Below are 25,373 nucleotides of genomic sequence, written 5' to 3' on the forward strand. Positions count from 1 at the left end.
TGGCAGGTGACCAACGATTGGTTTGTACGCCGTTTGCCCATATGCACCATTGGTTTTGTATGAGGGTTTTTCAACTCGCCTAGGTGGACCCTCCGTGTTTACCAACCCGGTTAAAGTGCCAGACATTCGCTTTTCGTCCTCAATTTCGTAAACAACACCCACGAGAAGGCAGTGAGTAGGACTTCCCTGTCAGTGGTTGTATGCACGTGGCCGTGTGAGAGCATTTCGAGAGGGAGAGCGGACTCTCCTCACTCTCGGCCGTACCAGGACACATTAATTCTGATAAATACCGCCTTCTTAGTGCATTATTTAAATTGATCAAAAGGATTATTGTCGTAAATAACTGATTTTCCTGTTTGCTTTTATTATTTTTAAAATTTTTTTAGCCTAATCCTGTACGTAAAGTTGTCCGTGTCACTACATTTTGTGATGCAAAACAACCATCAGTAGTTGTAGAGTCGTCATTTGCTAATTCTACACCATTTACAACTACTGTAGCTACTACTACTATTGCTTCTACTACTACTCCACGTTCAATTAATGTAAAACAATCACCACCTGGATCATCAACAATATCAACACCAACACTAACAATTAATTGTAATAGACCAATTGAAATTCATCCTTCTTCTTTTCATATCACTACTACAACTCCATCTTCTATTATTAATAATGGTAATACAACAATAGTAAATAAACTAACTGTTACTACCAATTCAACTATTCCTACTGATATAATCTATGCAAAACGACCAAAATTATCCTAATCACCATGTATACCTTCCTATTTGTTTCAATGAAAGAACCTCATTATTAATATGTGCATTACAATCATTAATTATTGCATATCACAAAACTGGTGAAAGGCAGCAGTCATTAAAGATAATAAAGTGTGTGCTTTTTTCCACAGAATTTTCTATTCCGTCTTTTACACTTTCATAACTATCAACACCTATGTTTGTGCTTGTGTGTGTGTGTATGTATTGAATAAACGTTTAGTACAATTTAATAATTTCTTGTGTGCACAATCATTCCATTTCTTTTTTTTGTATATTGTCTGTTTATTGATTATCCAATCACTAAAGTTTGTGTTTTAATGGTGAGACTCTGTACACATTTATATGTTGAGAGAGAGAGAGGGGAATGCGCACCTAAAAGGAATGGGACAGATCATTTCCATTCTCTATGATAATAACTCCAATTGAGTATACCTTTGCACTATTCAAATATTCTTGTCAATATGACAACTGTTTGCAGTATGTTCAAGTGTATGTATGTATGTGTGTGTTTGTTTTGGTTATTGTGTTAGATTGTCATGTTGTCTGTTTTGTGTATATTAATGATTTCTGTATAATAAAATCAATAATCTTATGATTTTCCATTGTGTTGAGTTGTAAGACACAATGCATTTGTACTGAAGTTATAATGACTACTACATTACAACTTGGTAGGATTTGATCAGTGTTTATTTCAATCGTATCAGATGTGGTGGTCGTACCAACAGATTGTAATGACCCAATCGAGTTATTTTAAATGATACCATGCCAGAGTGATCGGATGAGGATATCGTCAAGACTCAAACATAACTTAAGGTTTAAAGGGAGAAAGTCACAGTACTGGCTCTACAACTTATCTAACAGCAACAAGATATAGCTTACAAATAACATACGGTTACTACCTTCCCACAACGGAAGGAGGGAGTTAAAATTGGTCGATCCTAAGAACGGCACTCATCTCTTTCAACCAGATATTTGGTCCCTTAGCTCTGTCGTCACACTCCTCAGTCATCATGAACAATCCTAACCCAGTTTTCTTTTTATATCCTTCCAATGTCTAGGCCAACTTGAAGTGATAAATGCCCGAAAACCTCTCACAGCACTCAAACTCACTACTAAAACATATACATAAACATGACGTCGATGTTACTAGTACTGAAGATCGGTCGCAAATTGAATAGCTTAATTGTTATGTCTCAGACTGAAATTGAGTAATGCTAGTTAAAACCCTACAGATGATATCATATCCCTCAAAACCACATGTTTGCCTTGTCTCCTGTCAACATAAAGATGAACTACCAATTGGAACCAAACTAGGTGCAAGATAACATTTCAACTCACGACCCAGTAGGGTTAACTGAGTCCTTATTTATACGATTTAACTCATTCGCTTGGTAAGTAACGACAAATCTTTTGCTTCCATCCTTTACCATTCAAGATTTGTATCTATGTAAAAGCCAAAGCCGTATGACATCAGAATCATATTTGTGTACTAAATTGTAAGGATTTGAATCTTTCCATTTATGTTAAGGACTCACTTTGTAAGTGAATAACGCGTTGGACGTTTGAAGCTAGAGGTGGTGTGTTCTAGTTCCAGCGCAAGCATCGACACAGGTGCAGTTGCATCCAGCTGACAAGTCCCAGATAAGAAGTACACATCTTGGATATCACTCCTAGCCATTATCAACCTTCGCATAAGAAATCCTTGCTCCAAAGCATTCTACTCTGTTATAGTTATTATCTTAGATTGACGTTGAAAATATCCAGTATTTAATGAGTATTAGATATTAACACACAAACCGAAGTACCTTGAAAAGTATATATATATATATATATATATATATATATATATATATATATATATATATATATATATATATATATAAGGTAAGTCTCATTGCAAAGCACGTGCGAAACCATGGTTATCATCCTCGTGACCAAACTATTATCATTATGATTGAATGATAATAAAATATTTTAAGTGAACCTTGAAATCAACTAGGTACCAAGTTTTAACAATGTTATAAGTCACTTTAAGATGTGTATGTGATATGAACAGAGGAACAAAGAAGTCTTGATGTATCTTTTTACACTAATCTGAACTGGAAATAAAGTGAGTAGTGTTCTAGTTGACTTGTCTTCTCTTTCTCTTGTGTGCTTGTCAGCCAATCAGATGATAGGATAGTTTTTGTCTCTCTATTTCAAATAGTTGATGTCACTTAGATCTCACACATACTAACCTCACAAAGTCAAGCCAGTCAGTCTATCACGTCAAGATCTTAGTCTAGATTTAGACAAGTTATCTTCTCTGCATAAAAGTGGGTAGGCAGGTCAAGGATGTAACACTATGTTATTTCTGAATATTATTATTACTGAAAAGAACTTGCTTTTCATAGAAAATCATTCAATTAAATGTAAATAAGTATCTTTTTTTCTAGATTATGTATAGTTTCGTCGGTGATGGGTCCAATCTATCTAAAAATTTCTACAGAGTTTATGCGCACTGCTGAGGAGTCTCACAATAGGACGAAATGGCCGTTCAGTGGTCCCAGGTTTTTCATGGTTGTCTAGCTTCAATTGACTCATGATCTCAACCATTGAAATTACTACAATATCCACAAAACCTTTCTGATATGAATTTATATTACCTAGAAAGAAAATGAAAAAGTTTCAATTCAGAGAATGTAACTGCACTAAAACAACTTTTGGCGAAACTATAATTTATGGACAAATCAATCAGGCTTTGGGATAATAGGTCCCAGATTTTGGCACGAAATTCACTCATCCAAAACAGAGTTTTGGCATTATAGCTTATATCAGTTCGTGATGAAAACTCTAAATCTAGTTCCTAACTCTGACCATCAACTGTAAATCATAAGTCTAATTCCTCACATCTTCATTTGATCTTAGTTACCAGGTGGATACACCTAAGGTCACTACTCTATCGTTGTTTAAAAGTCGTCCATAAATTATAGTCTCCCCTATTCACACTTTACCTTTTGGCTTGTTCATGTATAGTTATTTTTTTTATTTTATGGTATGATATGGTCTGGTATGTCAGTGTTTAGTGTCCCTAAATTTGACTCCATATTGGAAGGCTGCGTGTTCACATATCACGTCGAGCACACCACTTTAACGGCACTAAATCTGACTCCAGTTATATCGTATGAATGATTGTTATTGAAATATACATATCATCAATCCTCGCATTAGTGAACAATGGAATTAAACAAGTCAAATACGAGAATAGATGTTTGAATACGTATATTTTTTACACTCACTGATCTGGACAAACAATCGAATGAACGAAGAGAAGAGAGCGAATCGAAATGACGCGCAGTAAAGAAGTCGTGTGAGCCAACTCAATATAGCCAAGCATGAATTGATATTTACAGTCGAACAAAAATAAGTTACAAACATGTGATGGGTAAAATAAGAAATGCACACATACACTTACATAAAAACAATCAAAGGTTAATAAGCGAATAAGTGACAGAGTAAAAATGTGATTTGAGCAGAAGGAATAGATTGATCTGTTCAGAATCTGGAATAACCTTTGTAGGCTTAACATAGCAGCCGACACTATTTTTTTTCTGGATTATAAATATTCTAGAGGTTGGTTGCAGACTTTTAGACTCAGGTGAGAAGCTGGCGAATCATGAACCAATATTAACTTATCTGTTAACTCAAGGTTAATTGTACTGGTTGCCATGTCAGAGACGCTAAGTTATACAGTAAATAATGGACGAAAAATAGACCAAATTCGAATCAGGCTTCGGATTGATGATCTATCATGTGATCTTGGTCAACAGTCACGGGATATACTCTACATGATATTATTTTCACCAGTTCTAACAAATGTTCACACTGTATACATGAAGGGGTTTTGCATATAAATTAAGATAAATTACATTACTTACCGAATTTCCTGTGCAAGACAATGGAAGCTGTGACCAGTGGAGCTAATGCATGTCGGGTAGAGACATGGAAGTTGGTCGCTCAATTTCGTGGATTGGTTGATCTTAGACACTATCACCACTGGATGCCGGCTCAGTGGTCCAGTAGGTTAAGCGTTCGCGTGCGAGACCGAAGGCCCTGGGTTCGAATCTCGCGAGCGGGATCGTGGATGCGTGCTGCTGAGGAGTCCCACGGTAGGACGAAACGGCCGTCCAGTGCTTTCAAGTTTCCAACGGTGGTCTAACATTAGTCGGTCCATGATCTCAACCAAAAAAATAAGGAATTCTCTTGATCATGTCTAGTTTGACAGTAATGGTAGAGTTTAGAACTATTAAGTATCGCTGATAAATGTGTAACTGCTTATTTTTCTGGTTCAGTATATTTCATAATAATGTTCAGCTTTGGGTAAATTTGAAGTCATACAATCAACATTTTACCATTAACTCAATGAGACAGAGTTCTAATAATCAGGTTTTTTGATAATGTACAGTTATCATACAAAATGTGGCATCACTCTACGAAGTCATTAATCGCTTAACTAAGTCATGTTGTTAGGTAAACAGTACGTCGTTGAGATCTGTATGATTATCATGGCCACTAGTCAATCACATGACGAAAAATCGGTCACGATCCACATTCATCCACTTTTAGTGTTCTCATTCAATTCAGTCGATCTAGATCTACATTCATCACACTGATAATTCCAAGACATTAGGTGAAACCGGTTCGCCAATTTCTTCAACAAAAGAACGTTCAATTCCTCTTGAGCACCAACGGGACATTAGTTTGCCAAGGAGGTACACTGAACGATTTTATTGCATACACGATCGACTCTGTCTCTATTGTAGATACTCATCCGAAGACTGATCTATCAATCGTCAACACAAATCAAGTCAGGAGCACGTGAATCACCTGACAAACCCATACAGTAATCAATAATTTATTAAATAATAAAGGCATAAACAAATTAGGAAATCGGCTTGTTGGGTCAGTACAAGTCGTGAATTGCAATTCGAACTACTGACTGTTATTTAGTAGTTTGTATGTAAATTACAAAAGCAGGTGAGAAACAGCTGATGGTAGGAGAAAAACACATAACTTAAATAATGGACCGACAAATCCTAAACAAATTCGGCTTTCATCGATACCACAGTGCCACATTAGAATCAAGCCTCTCTATTCGTTTTTTACACCCCCCGTGCTCTGATGGAAAAGCATAGTGTGGAAGATAGTTGTGATGTTCTACCCAGATTGATTGGTAAAAATTTTACCGGGGAGGCCTAAGTAGACCCTTCTGGAATGGACTCCATGTTTTCAAGGCTGACAAACCCACCGCTTGAATATGATTTCGCTGGGAACTGCGGTCCCGAAGGTCTTTGCATGCGTATAGATATTGTATCAACAAGAGTAAGTGTAGAATTTTTTAAATATTTCCTTGCCACAGTCTACATGCAAACTAGTTAACGCACGGACTTTCATTCGAGTTTTTCTTGGTATACATACAGATATACCTAACTTGTGAGCAAATATATGTTACATGCGTACCGGTAACACATAGATCTACCTCATGCATCCCATATTATACATATAGGTAAACCCACCCCCTTGGGAATGTAAATCGTTCACCACTCTCTTCGAAACATATTTGCCACAACAGAATGCATCTTACACATTACATGCATATCATTCAACCCATATTTATTGCTTCAGTACTTCATGACATACACATAATCATTCTCTCAGGGGAGGTTGTTGGTCGCTTCTCCCTAATATTTACTATCATATACTTTTATTATATCATCGACCTGATAGGTTAGGCCGCTGATTTTATTTGACATCGGGCAGACAGTATTCCAGCTTAAGTTTTCTTTGTACAACACCACACACACAGCCTTTGCATATACCTACATATATGAACCATACAAGTCCGTGGACTACTGCAATTCTTATATATAAGTATATATATCAATAAGACCGGTGGGGTTAATTGAGCCCCGAGTTAATCACAGATACAATGGAGTGGGTAATTATTCCGATCTCCGTCGACCACCTAAGCACAGCGAAGAGGCCTTAATGTGGAGGGTGTCGGGACGAATTTCTCTAAAATGCTCCCAAGCCACCAAAGTCGATGTTTTAAGATGGTGAAATGAGTTGGATTAGATTTATTGAGCCTAAATAATCATAACTGGACCTCAAACTTCAGAAATAATTTAGAAACAACGATGATCAGACAAACAAAACTTATTTTAGCTTCTAAACAGGCCAACTTATCCATTCTTCTTGAGTCACGTTTTGACCTTGTTAATTATTCACTTATCAACCTTGACTTCTTTTAAAAGGGGGTATATGTGTAGATCTTAACCTACTCATCACATGTCTGTAGCTTATTTTTGTATGGCTATAAATATAGATTAACACTTGACTCCACTGCTCGTTCTTTCATTTCGCTTCATTCGCTACGATTCCCTACTTGTCGGATCCAATCAACCAATGTACAAAATATACGTATTCGAACATCCATTCTCGTATTTAATCCCGTCATTCACTAATGTGATTTAAGTTGATAAATATATATGAGGATTGATAATATGTATATTTCAATAACAATCAATCATACAATAATATAACTAGAGTCAAATCTCAGGCTATTAAACAGGTTTCACAAGATAAAATAAGGACTTGACACGCATGACATTGATCACAACACAGTGATCAATCAATTGTGATTACATCTCAGTCCTACAGGAGGTCAGTCGCGGCTCGGATAGCTCAGTAGTAACATCTCTGACTGTGAAGCTGGGTGACACGGGATCGAATCCGCCAGAGAGCACCAGTTCCCTTAAGATTACAAGTACACCTTGCTGACGAGTGGCAAGTAGCACGAAACCCGGGTCCAAGTTTCCTGTCGACCACCTCCAACCACCATCTAATGTCAATATATAGTGCACGCAGTGTCGAGTCACTTAGACTGGTGGCCACATTGCAACATGATCGATAGCATTTGATCTGCACTAAATAAGGACTTGACACACATGGCATTGATCACCACCCAGTGATCAATGAATTGTAAAGTGAAACTACTCTAACCAACACATTCCTAATTCCAGATCTTTACACCCAAACTAACATCATAATAACGTTGACCCACAAATAGTAACAACAACAAATTACCTTAACAAGAACTCTTATCATTGCACTTAACCTTGTGATTTATATATGATTACACTTACCAACTAAACCATTGATTGGCTGAAAAAATTAGCCAATCAAAATCAACTTTATAAAAACAGCATGTAGATTCTATTGGTTCATTAATTAAATCAACCAACCAACCAATCACCTACCCACCCACTCACTCACATTATTGATTGATGAAACTGTAATAATAAAACAAAATACCAACACCAAAACACACAAAAAAATGCACAAAAAAAGGGACTGGTTTGTAAAAATACAAAAATATTTCATTCATATATATATATATATATATATATATATATATATTTGAGTAAATTTTTGAGTATAAAAAAGAACAAATGCATTATTCAACTAAACAATTTGGATTATTTACATTTAGTTGTATTCTATTATTACATTTATATTTATTTAAAGATGAAATCAGATTATACTTTATCCAGTGGTATCATCAATTGATTTCATTATTATTATTACAATTACATAATGATTCAATAATAATAATAATTGGATTCATTTATGGGATATTCATCATTAGTGGATTATATATCACTTATAAATTATGTAATTGGATATTATGTAATCTTATATATCATGTATATAATAGTCATAATGAACATGTTAAAGTTGAATGAATTAGAGAAGGAATAATAATAATAATGAAGCGCTCTTTTCACCTTCATGTGGTATTTCCCATTTGGGAGGATCTTAAACGCTATTGGTCCGTTGTATCTTATACTATGTTACTTTGTAACGCTTCCCAAGGACGGTTTTGTGCTGTATATATGCGTTTTGATTTGTGTCTGTTGTTATCGCTTGTACTTTTGGCTTTTTGCGGATTATACTTCTCCGTTCGGACTTCAACTTCTCTCTCTAGTTAGCGGGGCTGGATCGCAATAGAATAGTTTATTATTGGTCTTGGGTCACAAGTCTTTGTTCCGTTCGCAGTCTAAGTGAACCTGGAAGTATTGGATGACCGTTTTTATCCTATTGTGGGACTTCTTAGCAGCAGTGAGCATCTACGATCTCGCATCGCGAAATTCGGACCTAGAACTTATTGATCTCAGATGCGCGAACACTTAACCTCGAGAATATTGAACTAGCCGGCATCTAATAGTGTTCATGTCGAACTTCAGCTGATCAATAAAATTGCGCGACCATCTTCCATTGTAGATACTTGTTTCTACCCGACACGGATTAACTCCACTGGTCATAGCTTCTTACGAGAACTCTGAGAATTCTATCACAAAGTTAGTCATTAGTGAGCTTTATTAAATATTATATTTTTGATTGAGATTATGAACCGATTGGTGTTAGATCACCATTTGAAAACTTGGAAGCATTGGATGGCCATTTCATCTTATTATGGGACCCCTCAGCAGCGCGTATCTACGATCTCGCTCGAGGGATTTGGAACCCAGGACCTATCGATCTCACACGCGAACGCTTAACCTCTAAAACATTGAGCTAGCGGACATCCAACGATACAAGTTAGAATTTTCAGCACAAAGTATATCAACAAGTTTCTATTTCTTATTTCTTGATCAATTTTGACGATAAATATTGAATGATCACCAGTTAGATGTTAACAGTTAAGAAATAGATATCTGAATAATGTACATTCTTTTCGATGTATATTGTCAGCCAGCCATCAAAATATCTCTGATTGTACTTTTTTGTAAGTTTTACAGAGAAAGGTCGTAAACTTTACTTAAACGCGACTCAATAAGTTATGCGACTAGATGGTGGTTGGAGGTAGTCAACAGGAAACCCTGGACCCGTGTTTCGTGCTACTTGGCACTCGTCAGCAAGGTGTACCTGTAACCATGAGGGAACTGGTGCTCCCTGGCGACTAATAAAAATATTGATATGTTAAAACAAACAAAAGTAATGTGATATGTCGAAATATCTAGATGGCAGGAAAAAGTGGCCTAGATATTCAAGTAGGCCACCTTATTACCAAACCTTGACATTAAATTAGTACGCATACATCATACCTATTATATTGAATGCAGTTGTATACAGCAGGAAAAAACACAGTACATTTTTTATAAAAATTTTAAATTCATTCAGTTCTATTTAACTGCTAGGTTTGAAGCGGTTACGAGTTCACTTAAATTGCGGGCGGAACAAAGACTTGTGACCCAAGACTAATAACTAGGTATTCTATTGCGATCCAGCCCCGCTAACTAGAGAAAGAAGTCGAAGTCCGAAAGGAGAAGTATAATCCGCAAAAAGCCAAAAGCACAAGCGATAACAACATTCACAAATCAAAACGTATATATACAGGAAGCGTTACAAAGTAACATACTAAAAGATACAACGGACCAATAGTGTTTAGGATTCTCCCAAATGGGAAATACGACATTGAGGTGAAAAGAGCGCTTTTGGCGCGAAAACAAAGAACTTCAAATTTTCAAAATAAAATTATAAAATTAAGACCTTTTTCAAGTGAGTTCTGGGAATCTAAAGTCCCGAACATTAACATTAACTTCTTTCCCAATGAATCATATGTTTACAAAATACTTATCACTTCTTCAAATGATGGTGAATATTTGTAGCCTAAGTGGATGCTTTTGGTTGTGTTGTTTTCTTTTCTAAGCTCGATAGTTTTATTATGAAGGTTTTATTGTCGTTCTAGATATCGTCAATGATTAAGATACTTATCTTCAATCTATAAAGACATAAACACAAACTAACAATAAAACGACACTATTTTATCACTAATATCAACGTATGGAGACAAACATGGGAATTTCTGGAAGTTTGGAATTCAAATTTAAGCTGCAATCAATAAGTATATCGATATGGAGCCTAGTTACCGATCTATATGGTAAATGTAAAACAATCATGAAGGAAGAGGCCAGCCAAACAAGACAGTCAACAGAAATACAAAAAGAAATGAAGCTGATAATACCTCCAAAGATGACTATTTTTAAACAAAGTTATCGGAACAAGTTTTCTTATCACTTGTGGAATAAGTAAACATATCAACCCTTCGTGTGTTAAGCGCTAATGATTTTGCTCAAAATCACAAGGAAAACTTCACCAGTAAACCATCGAGGTTGAAGTTAACAGCACAACTGATCTTTTACACTTCATTTCAATAAAGAAGATTACATCATTTATATGTTCAAATGAGAGTTCTAAAGACACTTGATCATCTTTAGAACAGCTTAGTAAATGGTGATGCATAGAAAATATCACTTTCCTTTCAAGATAGTCCTCTGTGATAAATATATCTGATAGCTTTTTACAAATATCCCAACAACTGTGATGTTTTCATTTAATTATACATTATACAGTTATAATTCATAACTCTTCAGTTCAATCAAATGTAAAATAGGAAGGTTGACAGTAGTATTACAGCAGTTAATACAAACATCTGATTACTTACTTACTCACGGCTGTTACTCCTAATGGAGCATAGACCGCCGACCAGCATTCTCCAACCCATTCACACTGTCCTGGGCCTTCTTTTCTACTTCCATCCAATTCTTGTTCATTTTTCTCATGTCTATCTCCATTTCCCGGCGTAATGTGTTCTTTGGTCTTCCTCATTTCCTTTGGCCCTGAGAATTCCATGTGAGGGCTTGTCTTGTGATGCAGTTGGATGCTTTCCTCAATGTGTGTCCTATCCACTTCTAGCACTTCTTCCTAATTTCTTCCTCCACTGGGATCTGGTTTGTTAATACAAACATCTGATTAGGCTCCCTTTATTTAATAGAGGAATGATGATAATGCCTTTTCATTGTGAACTGACTAAAATCAGAAAACACCAACAATATGGTTTTGTGTTTTCTTCAAAACTTGATGGTAATCAATGAGACACGTTCGATACTTGGAACTAAACAGCGACCTCTATAAAATTAACATGAGACTATGTTATAATTCTTGACTTTTAATAAATTTTAATAGTTAAGATCATAAATCAATTGAAGCTAGACCACCATGGAAAACCTGGCAACACTGAACGGCTGGTACATCCTATTATGAAACACCTCAGTAGTTCGCGTTCACGATTCCACCTCGCGAGATTCGAATCCAGGACTTATCGATCTCACGCGACGAAGGCTTAATCTGTAGACTACTGAACTGGCCGGCATCTAACGGTGTTAATGTCTAACTTCAACCAATCCATGAAATTGAGCGACACATTGTTAGGTCCCGATAAACATAATGAATGGTAACTTTGGGATCCTTCTATGGACCAATACTAAACGTATATTTTTATCGTATAATTGTGAAATAACTAAACTATTCATATTCATATTCCTCTTATTATAAACTTTATTTTGACCTATTAAACCATTATTATACGTTTTACCATTCTTGAATTATGCCCTGTCAATTAGTTACTGCCTCCCACATTCACAGCCACATTTGGCCAAACTTGGTACAAATGTTATTCTCCATTTATGCTACGTTGTGGCCTGTTTGATTGATATACAAACTCAGTATGTTTGAAATATAATGATTCATATTGCAGAGGCTGCGACTGGTGTTCTGGACTTAACTGGCTGGACTAGGAGGAAAGCAGGACCAATTAGGACTCTAGGCTGCCCGCACGTGTTTTACACGTCCTTGGTCCGATCGATAAGTCACTACCCTCTAATCGGCGGTCAAAAGTTATAACACACATCTACTATTTTCTTCCGTGAATTACTATCTCACAACAGACCTGATTGAACTCTATTGATCACTGCTTCTCACTAGAACTAGAGGAAATACCTCTTGAAGCCAGTCAATAAATAATTCTTTAACTAACTCATACACTAAGTATGTATTTAGATTCGAATTACATTTTAACCAGTACCCGTAAACTGAAACAGATAAACCAGAGTTCGAACCCAAGCCATAACAAATATACTATCTTTCAAATGGATAGCAACCGTTATTTTAATCATTACAATTTATCAATCATAACAACAAAGAAGTATGTATAATATGCATAATCATTTACCTTTTACATTTTATAAACTAATACACTTACACAGAAAAGAGTTCTTGTTACTATACAACATTGATAAGAATGAATAACTTAACTTTATTATCACTTCATTAGAACAATATACATACAACTACAATATTGATGTATAGAACTATCTATTTACAACTCATACACATTCATGAAGATCAGATTCTAATGGAATTAAGAGAGAGAGAAAAGAAAACGGATCAATAAAATGAAGACAGAAATAGTTTACATTGTTTCATAATGTGAAAATTACACTTTATTATATTTGGATGAATAAAGCACATTTGGTTTAGAAATTTTTCCTACATTGATTATAGAATTCAAGCTTTTCTAATTAAAATCTAAAGTCAGTTAATCAATTAATCAGTCAGTCAGTTACAACGTAGGACTAAGCACATATGTGGATTGGTTCAAGTTGCCATATCGCATTAGCACAACAAGATGAACAACGAATTCATAGGAGTTAATTCAGTGGTGGTGGTGGTAATATACATAGGAAGAAGATCATGTATAAGGATATAATACAGGAAGAAAGAATTAGTTGGTAGAAAGGAAGGTATAGGGTATATAAATGTAGTTTCTAATTCATTTATCAAGTACACATTTACATAATCGATTATGACGTATCATTATTCTATATGTTTGTGATAATAAACTGACAGTGTTTACTTACTTACTTACTTACGCCTGTTACTCCTAATGGAGCATAGGCCGCCGACCAGCATTCTCCAACCCATTCTGTCCTGGGCCTTCTTTTCTACTTCCTGGTTGGGGACCACGAGATGATAGCAACCGATGGTTAGAGACCCTGAATGACATGGCTCAAAATCGTTTGCAATGGCGCAGGTGCATACACTCTTTGTGTTCTCCCAAATTCTAATCTTCTAAATTCTTCATGTCCCTTTTTTCCTCTTTCCAAATTTATTTCACTGGATTATACTCTTTAGATAACATCTCCAAACCCTAATCTTCCCGATTACTGCTTATACTCATATTACCTCTACCACTACAGGATTTGAATCGACAACTGCATCTCTGTGCTAAGGTGGTGTGGCAACTCGAACTGATGTACGTACGTACGAAGTTCTACGTTGTTACTGACTTCCATTCAATCCTTGTTCTTTTTTTCTCATGTCTATCTCCATTTCTCAAAGTAATGTGTTCTTTGGTCTTCCTCATTTCCTTTGGCCCTGAGAATTCCATGTGAGGGCTTGTCTTGTGACAAGCCCTCACATGGAATCTGGTAGTGTTGATGAGACTAAAATAAATAGAGTGGAAGAGCTCGAACTTGGGATTTATTGATTGAAAGTCATGTAGTGTTTACCCACTAAACAACCACTACCCAATTACCAATAATACATAGTGTAAACAAGATACTAAGCTGGAATTATTTATAATTATTTGTTTTGGATATGTTGTGTATATAGAACCTTGAGAAGCCAGGTGAAATACATAGATTTAGTAAACGCCAAGACTTAAAGTGAGATTCCTAATGGAAATTGCTCTTTAATTTGCAGTACTCAAGCACTAAATGGAAGAAAAAGCAACTAACAGTGCTGGATACGAGACACTTAGTGTTGAAAGCAACGTCAAGGATAAATTATTGATTACTCTTCGGGAAATATATCTATTGTGGATTCCAGTGCCAACTTACGTCATTTATGGCGTAGGCGAGACATCCATCTACCAACCAAGGGACGGGTTTACTGCGCAGCAGTTCGTTCTGTCCTACTTTATGGCTGTGAGGCATGGCCGGTAGGAGTAAAGGATATTCGTAGGTTACTAGTATTTGATCATAAGTGTCTTTGAAGCATTGCTCGTATATCCTGGGACCATGGAGTAAGTAACTCAGTTGTTAGGAAACGGGTACTAGGTAAGGATGGCAAATTAATTGATAAAGTAGTGAAACTTCAATAGTTGAGATCGTCTGCTTTTGAAAAGATTGATATGTGAGAATGAAGTTTTTGTTCTAAAAGAAAATTCTACAATTACTTTTAACCATCAAATTTTAACAATTGATGTACAAGAAGCAAGATATTTAGTCTAGTAATCATATATTTCAACTTGGTCAATAGAATCTGATTAGAAAATAAAGTAATTAGACAAGCATGACATTGGTTATTCTTCAGACATCAATATGTGTAAATATTCTGATAGCTAAATAGATCAGCGATAATATCTTAAACTACGAAACTGAGTGACGCTGATTTGAATCCCATCAAATCCTTGAATATTACACGTACACCTTGTTAAAATGTGTAAACAGGCACGAAACCCGGATTTGAAATTTTTCCTGACAACTACCTCAACTTTATTTATTTTAACACATAGATACTGGTACAAGGAGGTACCAAATACATATGCGCCACACACATCTCATTTGATATGTGTGAAAGCTATGATACTGACCGGGTGCCTAAACCGAAGCAGGTGGTCTTCTTAGAGGGCCACCCCGGAGCGTTCGACCTGAAGGTCTGATCCGCAAGGCAGTGGAGCATCGTAAGGAGATGCAGTCCCATGGTAGCCGGTGACCAACGATTGGTTCATACGCCATTTGTTCCTTCAGGATACTGAAGCCCGTGTGCACCATTGGTTTGGAATAAGGGTTTTCCCACTCCATGTTCACCAACCCGGTTAAAGCGCCGAACATTTGCTTTTCGTCCTCTCAATTTCGTAAACAACACCCCCGCCACGAGAGGGTAGTGAGTAGGACTTCCCTGGCAGAGGCTATATACGCGTGGCCATGTGAAAGTATTTCAAGAGGGGAAGCGGACTCTCTCCATTCTCGGCCGTACCAGGGCATTTGGGGGCACTGCCTCAACTACTTAACATTAAACTAATAGTTCTCATGATGTTGAGTTACTCAGATTAGTGGTTTTATTCTAATTTGATCGATAAAATTCGATCACCATTATCATGATTACATAATTATAACATTGGTTATTACTACTACTAATACCAATAATCAATGACTAATGAATGTAAAATTTCATTATATAATTATGATATCATATGTATATTTTTTTAATGAAATTAAATTATGAAATATAAAACGTCAACGTCAATGTTAACTTGTTAACAGTTCTTTAAATTTCTTTAAGAGATTCATAACCCGAGTTTTCTCAGATAATGATGTGCCCGTAGTTGGTTCTTCGCCTAAATTACTCACATATGCTGAAATTAATGAAAAAAAATGAAACGGAATACTAATTAGTTATATCTTAATAATAATAATAATAATGACCGGTTTATCCAATACCTTATGTTTATTACACTACGGAATACTCTATAGAGAGAACTATATTGGTCGACTCATCTCAACTAACTTACTTACTTACGTCTGTTACCTCTCGTAGAGGAGCATAGACCGCCCACCAGCACTCTCCATCCAACCCTGCGTTGTGAACGAGAACACAAGTGGGGACAACCAAAATGGTGTTAAACACATAATTACAGAACGTCTTAGTAAAATCTGAGAACCATATAGTAAATATTTCATTTGCAAAATATCAATCAATTGTCTGAGACTTTATTGTGCCTTTGTTTCCACACCAATCATTCTCTGTTCTCGTTCTCTTTTCTTCGATCTTCTTAACCTTCTGTAGCCAGGTATTTCACTTTCGACTGATGATGCATACTACCTATATATGTCGACACCAGTAGCACACATAATACACGTTCTCGCTTTAAATAAGTTGTTCTTGCGGTGGTTCTGCTCGTCGTGCCACTTTCTCCTTCTCTACAGTCTATGTCACGCTCTCCGCCAAAATGTCGAGTCTGCGGGGCGCTGACCTCTACAGTTCTGTCGATCCGCCAGGCCACCAAAATCCGATATCCACCCGACACATGGGACGTTCAACGCCTGTACTCCAGAGACCTGCTGAACCATCTACATCCGATGTCCGCCTAGCAGCCGCACGTCCCAGTGCTCCTCTGCGTCGACAGCGCCAGCTACAGCCAACGCTGTCCCGCCAGAACACTCCGCTCGACGTCACCCCCCCACACCAGACCGCCTCAACTAGTACCCCAACTCCAGGTTCGCAGAACAGCACCCTTCCCCGTTCCTGGTTGACAGCGACACCTATCCTCAGCGATCCTTTCCAGTTCTTTCATCTCAACTAGCAAGTCTGTATTTCAACTGAGGATTGGTCGTATTATGCGGTTGGTCAGAGTGAAATAAACACACACAGCGAGTTCCAATCTGTAATTAGGTATCAGCAGTGTAACTACCAACCCTTCATCAATTTACGTATGGTGAGAGCCAGAGTGGTCTATGACAATCTGGACTATCTTTCAAAACGTTATAATGTTAGTCTGATCGGGTTTACAACGCGTCGATGCGAGGAGGTTTGCTCTATGTTTGTGAAAACCAGCGTCCTAAAGTTGAGGATGTTAGGCAAGTCATTGTGTTCAATCATGGTTGTATCTGAAGGATTGCTGACACTCGAGAGTGACGCCGTGTTAGTAATGCAGAGGTCCACCAAAGTTTTTCCCGGTTCACTTGTAGTGAACGAAATCCAGGTGGAGAAAACTAATCAATTATTTAGTTTAAAATTACAGATTGCTGTCACCAAATATGAAAACTATACATTAAATAACATTATTTCCACATCTCCCTTCCGTTGTCCTTTACAAACTTCATGATTCTTTCATTTCTGCTGTTATACCAACTGCTCTCTGTTTCTTATCCTGTTCTTTTCAATCCAACCTTCTGCTGATGTTTCATACTACTTATATCTTTGGACATAATTAGCATGCACCACACAGTGACAATAATCCAGTTTTTGTTATCACCTTAAAATACCGGCTTCAGTGGCTTGGACATATGCCATCGATGCCGTTCCAGTCAATTCCACTTTGTGAATTATTTGCCCACGGTAGGACTAACTGCAAAAAGCGAAGGGGTGATCAGTTTATGATATGATGCCGTGGCATGAAAGAAGGCTGTACAAGAATGACATCTATCAATCCTTCATGACTTCTTGGTCGGGGTCTTAGAGACAGTGCAACAGTGACTTAAGGCATTATCAGACATGGCTCAAAATATAAGTTACTGGCGATCATGCTGCGATTTTCCCTTACTTCCTTTATATGAGGGAAAGGGACTTCTTCAATTGAAAGAAACCTTTTTAGTTGTATTTTCTTAACTTCCATTGGGAAATAAATGTCCTACAATAGTTATACCCTTTAATCGTTCATTTGTTCAATGACTTTTAATTATCTTGATACTTGTGTCCAATACCTTGTATATAAGGGTGTTATTTTGTTAAAAGAGTAAACCTATTCCACTGGGTAGCTAGCTACTTTATCTTCCACGAGCGGGGCAGAGATGTTTTATCCCAATAATCCAATCACCTGAACAGCTATCACTGAGTCATACTGTGCACTTACATATCACCAGTCAATTAGAGCCTTTCATCTATTAATTTAACAATCCTCGAACATCTTTTCATCGCACATTATAAAATATCTAGTCCATGTATATTTGAGGACCCTTTTAATGAGAGCAGATGGAATGTCTAAGTTTTTTTCCTTTAATTCAACAACAACAAAAACGAAGCTCAAAATAAACAAACCTTGGACTGTATCAAGTACGGAGTTTATTGAAATGGATCGCATTTTCAATAGATGAAGTACACGTTCCAAAATCTATTTTTTGTATGATTAAAAATAGGAAAAATAAATACAACAATTATTATATACATTAATGTCGGAGAAAAGATCAGTTTCTTTCCTACACAAAAAAAGAAGCTATAAATTCAATATACGGTAAAAGTATAACCCATCTACTGACAACCTTGAATAGACTGGTCGAGAATTAAAATAACAATTTATGGATTTTTGTGTAATATTCCAAATCACAAGAAATATATGCTGTTAATGAGGAGAGTGTTGATGTGACTCAAAGCATAGTCAAGAGTGTTAATATAGCTAGATAGTTATCCTCCACTATAACTTCTAATTATTTTTGAAGTTTGTAAACAAAAAAGCGGAAACGCATCACTGTATGACATATGATGCTAGTTGGTGACAAAAACCGTCTTCTCGTAGCGGGGGTGTTATCTGCGAGACTGAGACGACGAAAAGCGAATGTCCGGCGCTTTAACCGGGCTAGTTAATATGGAGGATCTGCTTAGGGCACTTAGAAAGCCCTGATTCCAAACCAATGATGTACATGGGAGGAACAAATGGCATGTGAACCTATTGTTCGCCACTGACTACCATGGGATTGTATCTCCTAATGTTGCCCTACTACCTTGTGAATTAGACCTCTAGGTCAAAGGTTCGAAGAGTGAGCCCATAAGGAAGCCACTTGCTTCGGTTTGGGCGTCCGGGCAGTATTCCAGATCTCACACATACCGAATGACGAAATGTGGCGCATATATATTTGGTGCCTCCCTGTACCAATGTTTCTGTGTTTAGATAGATAGATAGATATTAGGTAACGAAAACCTTATAGTATTACAAAGTTAACACTCACTCCTAATGTGTAAACTTCTTTTCTTTTATTTATAAAGGGTAATTCAACAAGTAGGGATTAATTATTCATATGAAAACCACTACTTCATTGTAATTCTATTTCTTTTTATTGTTAATTGCCTCATAATTAAACACTGTTTTTTAATTGACTGATAAATCGGTCAAGGTCGTCAGGATAGTATAATTTTATTAAATGCACTTTTTGTGCAATACAACCTCTCTCACTCTTGTGATGAAAAGATTTTAATTAACAAATCTAATTTCTCAAGTATATGGGAGCATTTTACAATTAATTCATCATTTTGAACCTAAATCTCGAGGTTCCTATTAACTAACTTGAACCACCGACTCGCACCTCAACACACTGAACGTGATATTAAGTTATCCAGGCTGATGGCTACAATGTAATATGACCGATAGAATTGGATCAGTATTAAGGAGTTGACATGGATTATATTGGTCATACTCAGTGAGCACTCGGTCGTAAATACATCGAAATACTACAAGAGGTCATTCACAGCCTGAGTACGTCTCAGACTGTGAAGCTGAGTGACACGGAATTGAATCCGCTCCATAGAGCATCATTTCCCTTAAGATTACAGGTAGAGTTTAATAACGAGTACCAACTAGTAAGAAACCTAAGTTCAGGGTTTACTATCGACTACCACCTCACATATAAAGATGCTATTGTGAACTAACTGCTCGACAGTAGATTCATCTAATTTCCTAAAAGCTGGAAAGGACCACAATTTTGTGTAGCATATGCACCTGTAAATATCTATGGAGAATAGTAATGATGTACTACTAGAGTAACTAACGAATTCCTATGGATTAAGCTATATGTAGGATGCGGGAATTCGTACATATAACCCCAATTTATGTGTACAGAAAAAATTCGTAACCCCCCCCTATCCTTTCCATGGCCACGATTTTTCTAATTTTTATTATCATTAACCTTATTTTCACATCCTGTATTTGTTTGTAGTTCTCCGCCTCTTTCCGTTTGTATTCTTCACTATCTAATTTGTTACATACTTCTTATTACGTAATGGTTTTAATGTTTTGTGATGACTACCCATGTTTGACCCTCTATTTCCAACGTTTAACTATTGATAAGACTTTTGTGATCATATTTTATTATTCTTACTACTATCAGTACACCTATCTTCCTACTATCAACATGAATTTTACCTATTATGCGTGGTAACTTATTCTATTTCATTGTGATGATTGACCCATATTGCCTTGATTGGTTTAACATTTTCGTATAACTATTCATGTATATTAGAGTAAAGCCTGATGACGATCTAATTGGAAACAATTGTTCGCTTATATGTGTTGTTCTAATGTTCACAATGGGAACCAATTATTGGTCATTGACTACCATGGGACTGCATCTCCTGATGACGTTCCTCCACTGCCTAATGGATTAGACCTCTAAGTGATAGGGTAGGGCAGTGGACTCCTAAGAAAACCACCTGCTTCGGTCTGGGCACCCGAGCAGTATCACATACCAGACACAAATCAAGTGACTTGTGTGGTGCATATGTATTCGGTGCCCCTTTGTACCAATATTTATGCGTTTAAATAAATAAATAATAAATAAAACTCATTAGATACACCAGTACACAAATTTATACAACTTTACGACTGAATTGTGATATTCTCTCTGTCACAAGTTTATTGCTTAGAAGTTAATATTTAATACATTCTCGGATATAAGATTAGCTAGTGAGAGATATACAGACTCGGAAAATAATTGAACAAATATTGATTTAAAGACATTTTACATTACCAACTGAATTTAGTTAAACAACCACTGAAAATCGAAAACTACTGGACGCTTATCTTTTTTAATATGGGTTTCTTCAAAGTTAGATAATCAAAAACCCAGTGAGGTGGAATACAAGACCTCGTCGCGGCAACTAAGTACATGATTTCGAGAGCATTGAGTTGGAGTAGATCACACTAGTTAACGTCTGATTCTTATTGTTAAGATGGAGAAAATGTTCATAGAGATTAATTAATTCGGAGAAAATTCACATTGTGGATTGATCAACAAATTAAAAACAACTATTGAAAATGAGAAAGCATATGGAATCAGTTTTATTTTAGTGATTTCTAGCATTATTTTAAGCATACAATACATGCTACTAGAACTATTTAAGTAATTGAAAATAAATTATAGAAAGGAAAATAAGTGCTCACCGTTGGTGCACCGTTAACACAAACATCGAGAATTATAACATCCAAAACTTGTAGTGGCAATAGTCCACCTTCTAGACGTTTGAGCATTAATTCTGTTTCCACTTCTTCCCGAGTATAACCGATCCACTTTTTCTCGTTCTAGGAATTTTTTTAAGGAAAGATTACAAACATGTTTCAAAGTTTAACAGTGGTATTTGAAGATTATAATTTAAGTGAACAAATGGTAGGTTAAGATAAAACATTTTTAAAAGGAACAGTCAATTAGTGGTGGAGGCATTGATTTTCTAACCAAAAGGTTGTTGACTGGAGCCACGCTCCCTTACATACTTTGAGTCGAATGAATAAGTCGCAAAACATCTCCCCATTAATAATCCATAACCGAAATTCCCGTCTTGTATATATGATAACCCCATGAGTGAACTCTTAGAGTCCCAGTAAAAAGTCGTGCAAAATCGCGAAGCGACTTAAGTTAAAAATGTAGTCTACTGGGTTCTAAATCAGTGAACTAAAGGTAACACACTTGCTTGAGAGCTTTAGGTTCAATCTGATCGGAACTGTGCACTTGATATCCAAGACCCTCCCAAACAGGTCACTAGTTTCAATGTTAGACAAGTTACATGTTGTCCCAAGGCCAAATGATAAGTATGAAACGCAAACTTGAGTAACCTAATGTGAATTAATTACTCATTTGGCTTATATCACCATTCATATATACCTGTTGAGATATCAGATGAACATGACATATATCTACGTGTGACTAATGTACACTACTGTTTCCCATTTGGCGACTAAAGATTCCTATGCATCTTCGACCTTCTTATTCTTTATACCTGACAGGGCAAGTATTAGGATGTGTGTACTATCACTGAAACAGACTACAGAGCATTGATGAAGAACCCCATTCTGGGGCGAAATACTTATCCCATGCCCGATGAGTATTAATAGTTGTTTAGCTACCAATGACATCTACCATAAATACAAAACGCACTAATTTGAAAAACTGAAAGACATTATTACCCTTCGCATTGCTTCAACTTTACTATTGGTTGCTTTAACAATATCTAAGTATTTCAAATGTAATTCAATTAGTCGATCCACTTTTTCATGATCATTCTCAACAAATTTAGCCAAAACGCGGGATTTGAAAGTTTCCGGAGGTGAATGACGTAGCAAAGCGGAAATAATACTGTATAAACAAAAAAGAAACAAAGGGATTAGTAGAATGATAAAGCAAAATCTTCGTATCTGCGAAGAGTAGCGGTGAGAAATGATTATTCAAAAAGTTCAAGATATTCATCCACATATATGGGTTGAGATATTGCCTGGACATTTAGTTAGAAGTAGATAAATTTCTTAGAGGATCACACTCAAAACCTTTGGCTTAAACGGTCAATCCACAAAGTAGTGTGAGTGAATCTGAGAAACGCAGTTGCAAGGTAGCCGGTGACTAAAACAGATACGTAGATTCATTCTTTCCCTCGAGATCCTGGAGCTCATGTGCTCTATTGGTTCAAAACCAGAGCTTTTCAACTCGGTTATCGAAAATTAACAAAGCATCAACTGCAAACATTCGTTAGTCCACCACTGAGGCGTTCCATACAAGTCTGGTCGGCACTGATTAAGTGCGGCGAGACGTAATTCAGCACATTCAGAATACGATGAACAAGCAGAAAAACAGTGAAACATAGGTGAAGGGCTTAACACAATGATTATGTGCATTACTGTTGGAAAAAGTGGAGCTATTAAGTAGAACACACACTCACTACTTTGTTATGTTTCTAGAGGTAATCGACAGGAAATCCTGAACTGTTTTCATCCTAGTCTTGAGAGAACCTAACCACTTAAGACTCGAATACTCCTTAGCCAATGTTACAAGGAGGATCTGATGCAGACGTAACGGCGATGACTGACAAAGCAAGGGCAGCATCCCTACAGTTCGAGAACACATGGAACTCAAAACAACTGTCAACCAACATCAAAGTCACAATCTTAAATACGAAGACAGTTGAAACTTCGACACCTCAACAACCATCATCAAAAACGTACAAGTATTTATAAACAGTTGTCTATGTAAGATACTCAATGTCCGTTGGCCCGAAATCATCAGCAATAGCCTACTGTGGGAGAGAACAAACCGAATTCCAGCTGAACAGGAAATTAGGAGCACACGCTAAAAGTGGATAAAACATACATTTCAGAAACCAACAAACTGCATTGCCAAGCAAGCACTAACTTGGAATCCTGGAGGGAAATGAAAAAGAGGAAGGCCAAAGTACAGACTGTCGAGAATTGAAAGCAGACATGAAAAGGATGAATAGCAATCGGAAACAACTGAAAAGGACTGCCCAGGACATAGCTCGATGGCGAATGGAGGTGAGCTGCCTATGCTCCTTTATGAGGGATAACAGATGTAAGTACGTAGTGTTACAGCCTGAAACATTACCACCGAGATAGTCCGGCGCCGACTAACATTGAAAACTGATCAACAGAATTCGATCAGTATTAAGTGCAAGATAAACACGACATTGGTTTTTACTCAGTAATCAGCCGATATAAGCTATTACCTCGTTAAGTTTCAAGAAGTTCATTAAATAATAGTAATGTCATCTGTAATCAATAGTTACAACTGGCCAATCAGTTATATGAAACGTAAAACCTGGTACATACATGCATCCGTCCGTTGCCATATCACATTGGTACAGTGAGGTAAAAATTACTTCAGTCAGTCAGCTACAACGTAGGACCAGGCACATATATACATCGGTCCAAGTTGCCAAAATTAATTCAAGACAAATCCGAGTAGTAGAGGTAAGAAAAACTAACCACAGTGGTAGTAAAAAAGATTAGGTATAGAAAAGGAAGACAGGGTATAAGAAAATTTCGGGACTTAAGTTGTAAGGGAAAACAACGAGTGAATGCATTTGCCCTATTGTGAGCAACTCTAACCCATGTCACCCGAAGTTCCTAATCAATTGTTACGATTACCACGCGGACTCCAATCAGTTAGTTCACGCCTACCTACATGACTCAGTTCAATAATCAGTGTCTTCATATCTAGATTTGGTTGTCTCTACCTTCCTTCCAACCTACTCCTACACCACACAACATAGTCCGTCGAGGTAGGCGATGGTTAAGCAAACATAACACATGTCCCACCCACCTCATTCGATCAAGATTCACTACCTGATCAGTCGATTTGCCACTCTCGCCTACTAATCTGGGTCTGACCTCGGCATTACTCACTCGGTGGTCCCAGAATACAAGACTGATCCCTCGAAGATACCTATGATTGAATACTAGTAACCCAATATTCACTATTCTTAATAACCTTGGTTCGTACCCAGAAAGTAGAAAGGAGAGAACTGCTGCACAGCAAACTGAATAGTGTACACTTACTTAATTACATGTTCTTCCATTTCAGCTGCAGTAGGACCACTAATAACTTTCACCTTGGTTTTTGATCCAGACGAAGTTGATCGAAGTGCATGTTCACGTGGACAATGCATAAATAATGGGAAAATAGTTCGTAAACCTAAAATTTCAATGAACTTCGAACAGTTAGCTATAACTACAGCTTCAGGGTCCACCGTATTGATAGTAGACTTTTGATGTGATTGTAATTCATTGGTATTTTGATCCATTAATTGTGAAACTGGACATAAAGTATAATCAAGAACACGTAGAGCACTGTCGCGAGACATGTGTTTTTCACTAGAATATACACAAAGAATAATGATAATTTTACAGAGATAAAAAATTGAAAACAGATGTGTTTCATT

The 25,373-nt window shown here is 36.8% G+C and overlaps 2 protein-coding genes across 3 annotated transcripts in view; one reads left to right on the plus strand and one right to left on the minus strand.

Moving 5' to 3' along the window:
* RFX3_1 (Transcription factor rfx3) overlaps positions 1–2,565 on the plus strand; it is a 30,543-nt gene extending 27,978 nt beyond the window's left edge. For both annotated transcript variants that reach the window (XM_035733026.2, XM_051217115.1), the window contains one exon: positions 387–2,565. In XM_035733026.2, coding sequence (XP_035589844.1) covers positions 387–767 — 381 coding nt within the window. In that variant the 3' untranslated portion in view covers positions 768–2,565. The remainder of the gene's footprint in view (positions 1–386) is intronic.
* Positions 2,566–2,736: 171 nt separating this feature from the next.
* Positions 2,737–25,373, minus strand: part of CTNNBL1_2 (Beta-catenin-like protein 1) — a 29,704-nt gene continuing 7,067 nt past the window's right edge. The window contains exons 6-11 of the mRNA XM_051217116.1: positions 24,991–25,305; positions 22,612–22,780; positions 21,595–21,732; positions 18,483–18,555; positions 14,561–16,080; positions 2,737–13,071 (exon numbers count right to left, since the gene is read on the minus strand). Of these exons, the coding sequence (XP_051065750.1) occupies positions 15,974–16,080; positions 18,483–18,555; positions 21,595–21,732; positions 22,612–22,780; positions 24,991–25,305 (802 nt within the window). The 3' untranslated portion in view covers positions 2,737–13,071; positions 14,561–15,973. The remainder of the gene's footprint in view (positions 13,072–14,560; positions 16,081–18,482; positions 18,556–21,594; positions 21,733–22,611; positions 22,781–24,990; positions 25,306–25,373) is intronic.

Source organism: Schistosoma haematobium, chromosome 6 (genome assembly GCF_000699445.3).
Source record: "Schistosoma haematobium chromosome 6, whole genome shotgun sequence".
NCBI lineage: Eukaryota > Metazoa > Platyhelminthes > Trematoda > Strigeidida > Schistosomatidae > Schistosoma > Schistosoma haematobium.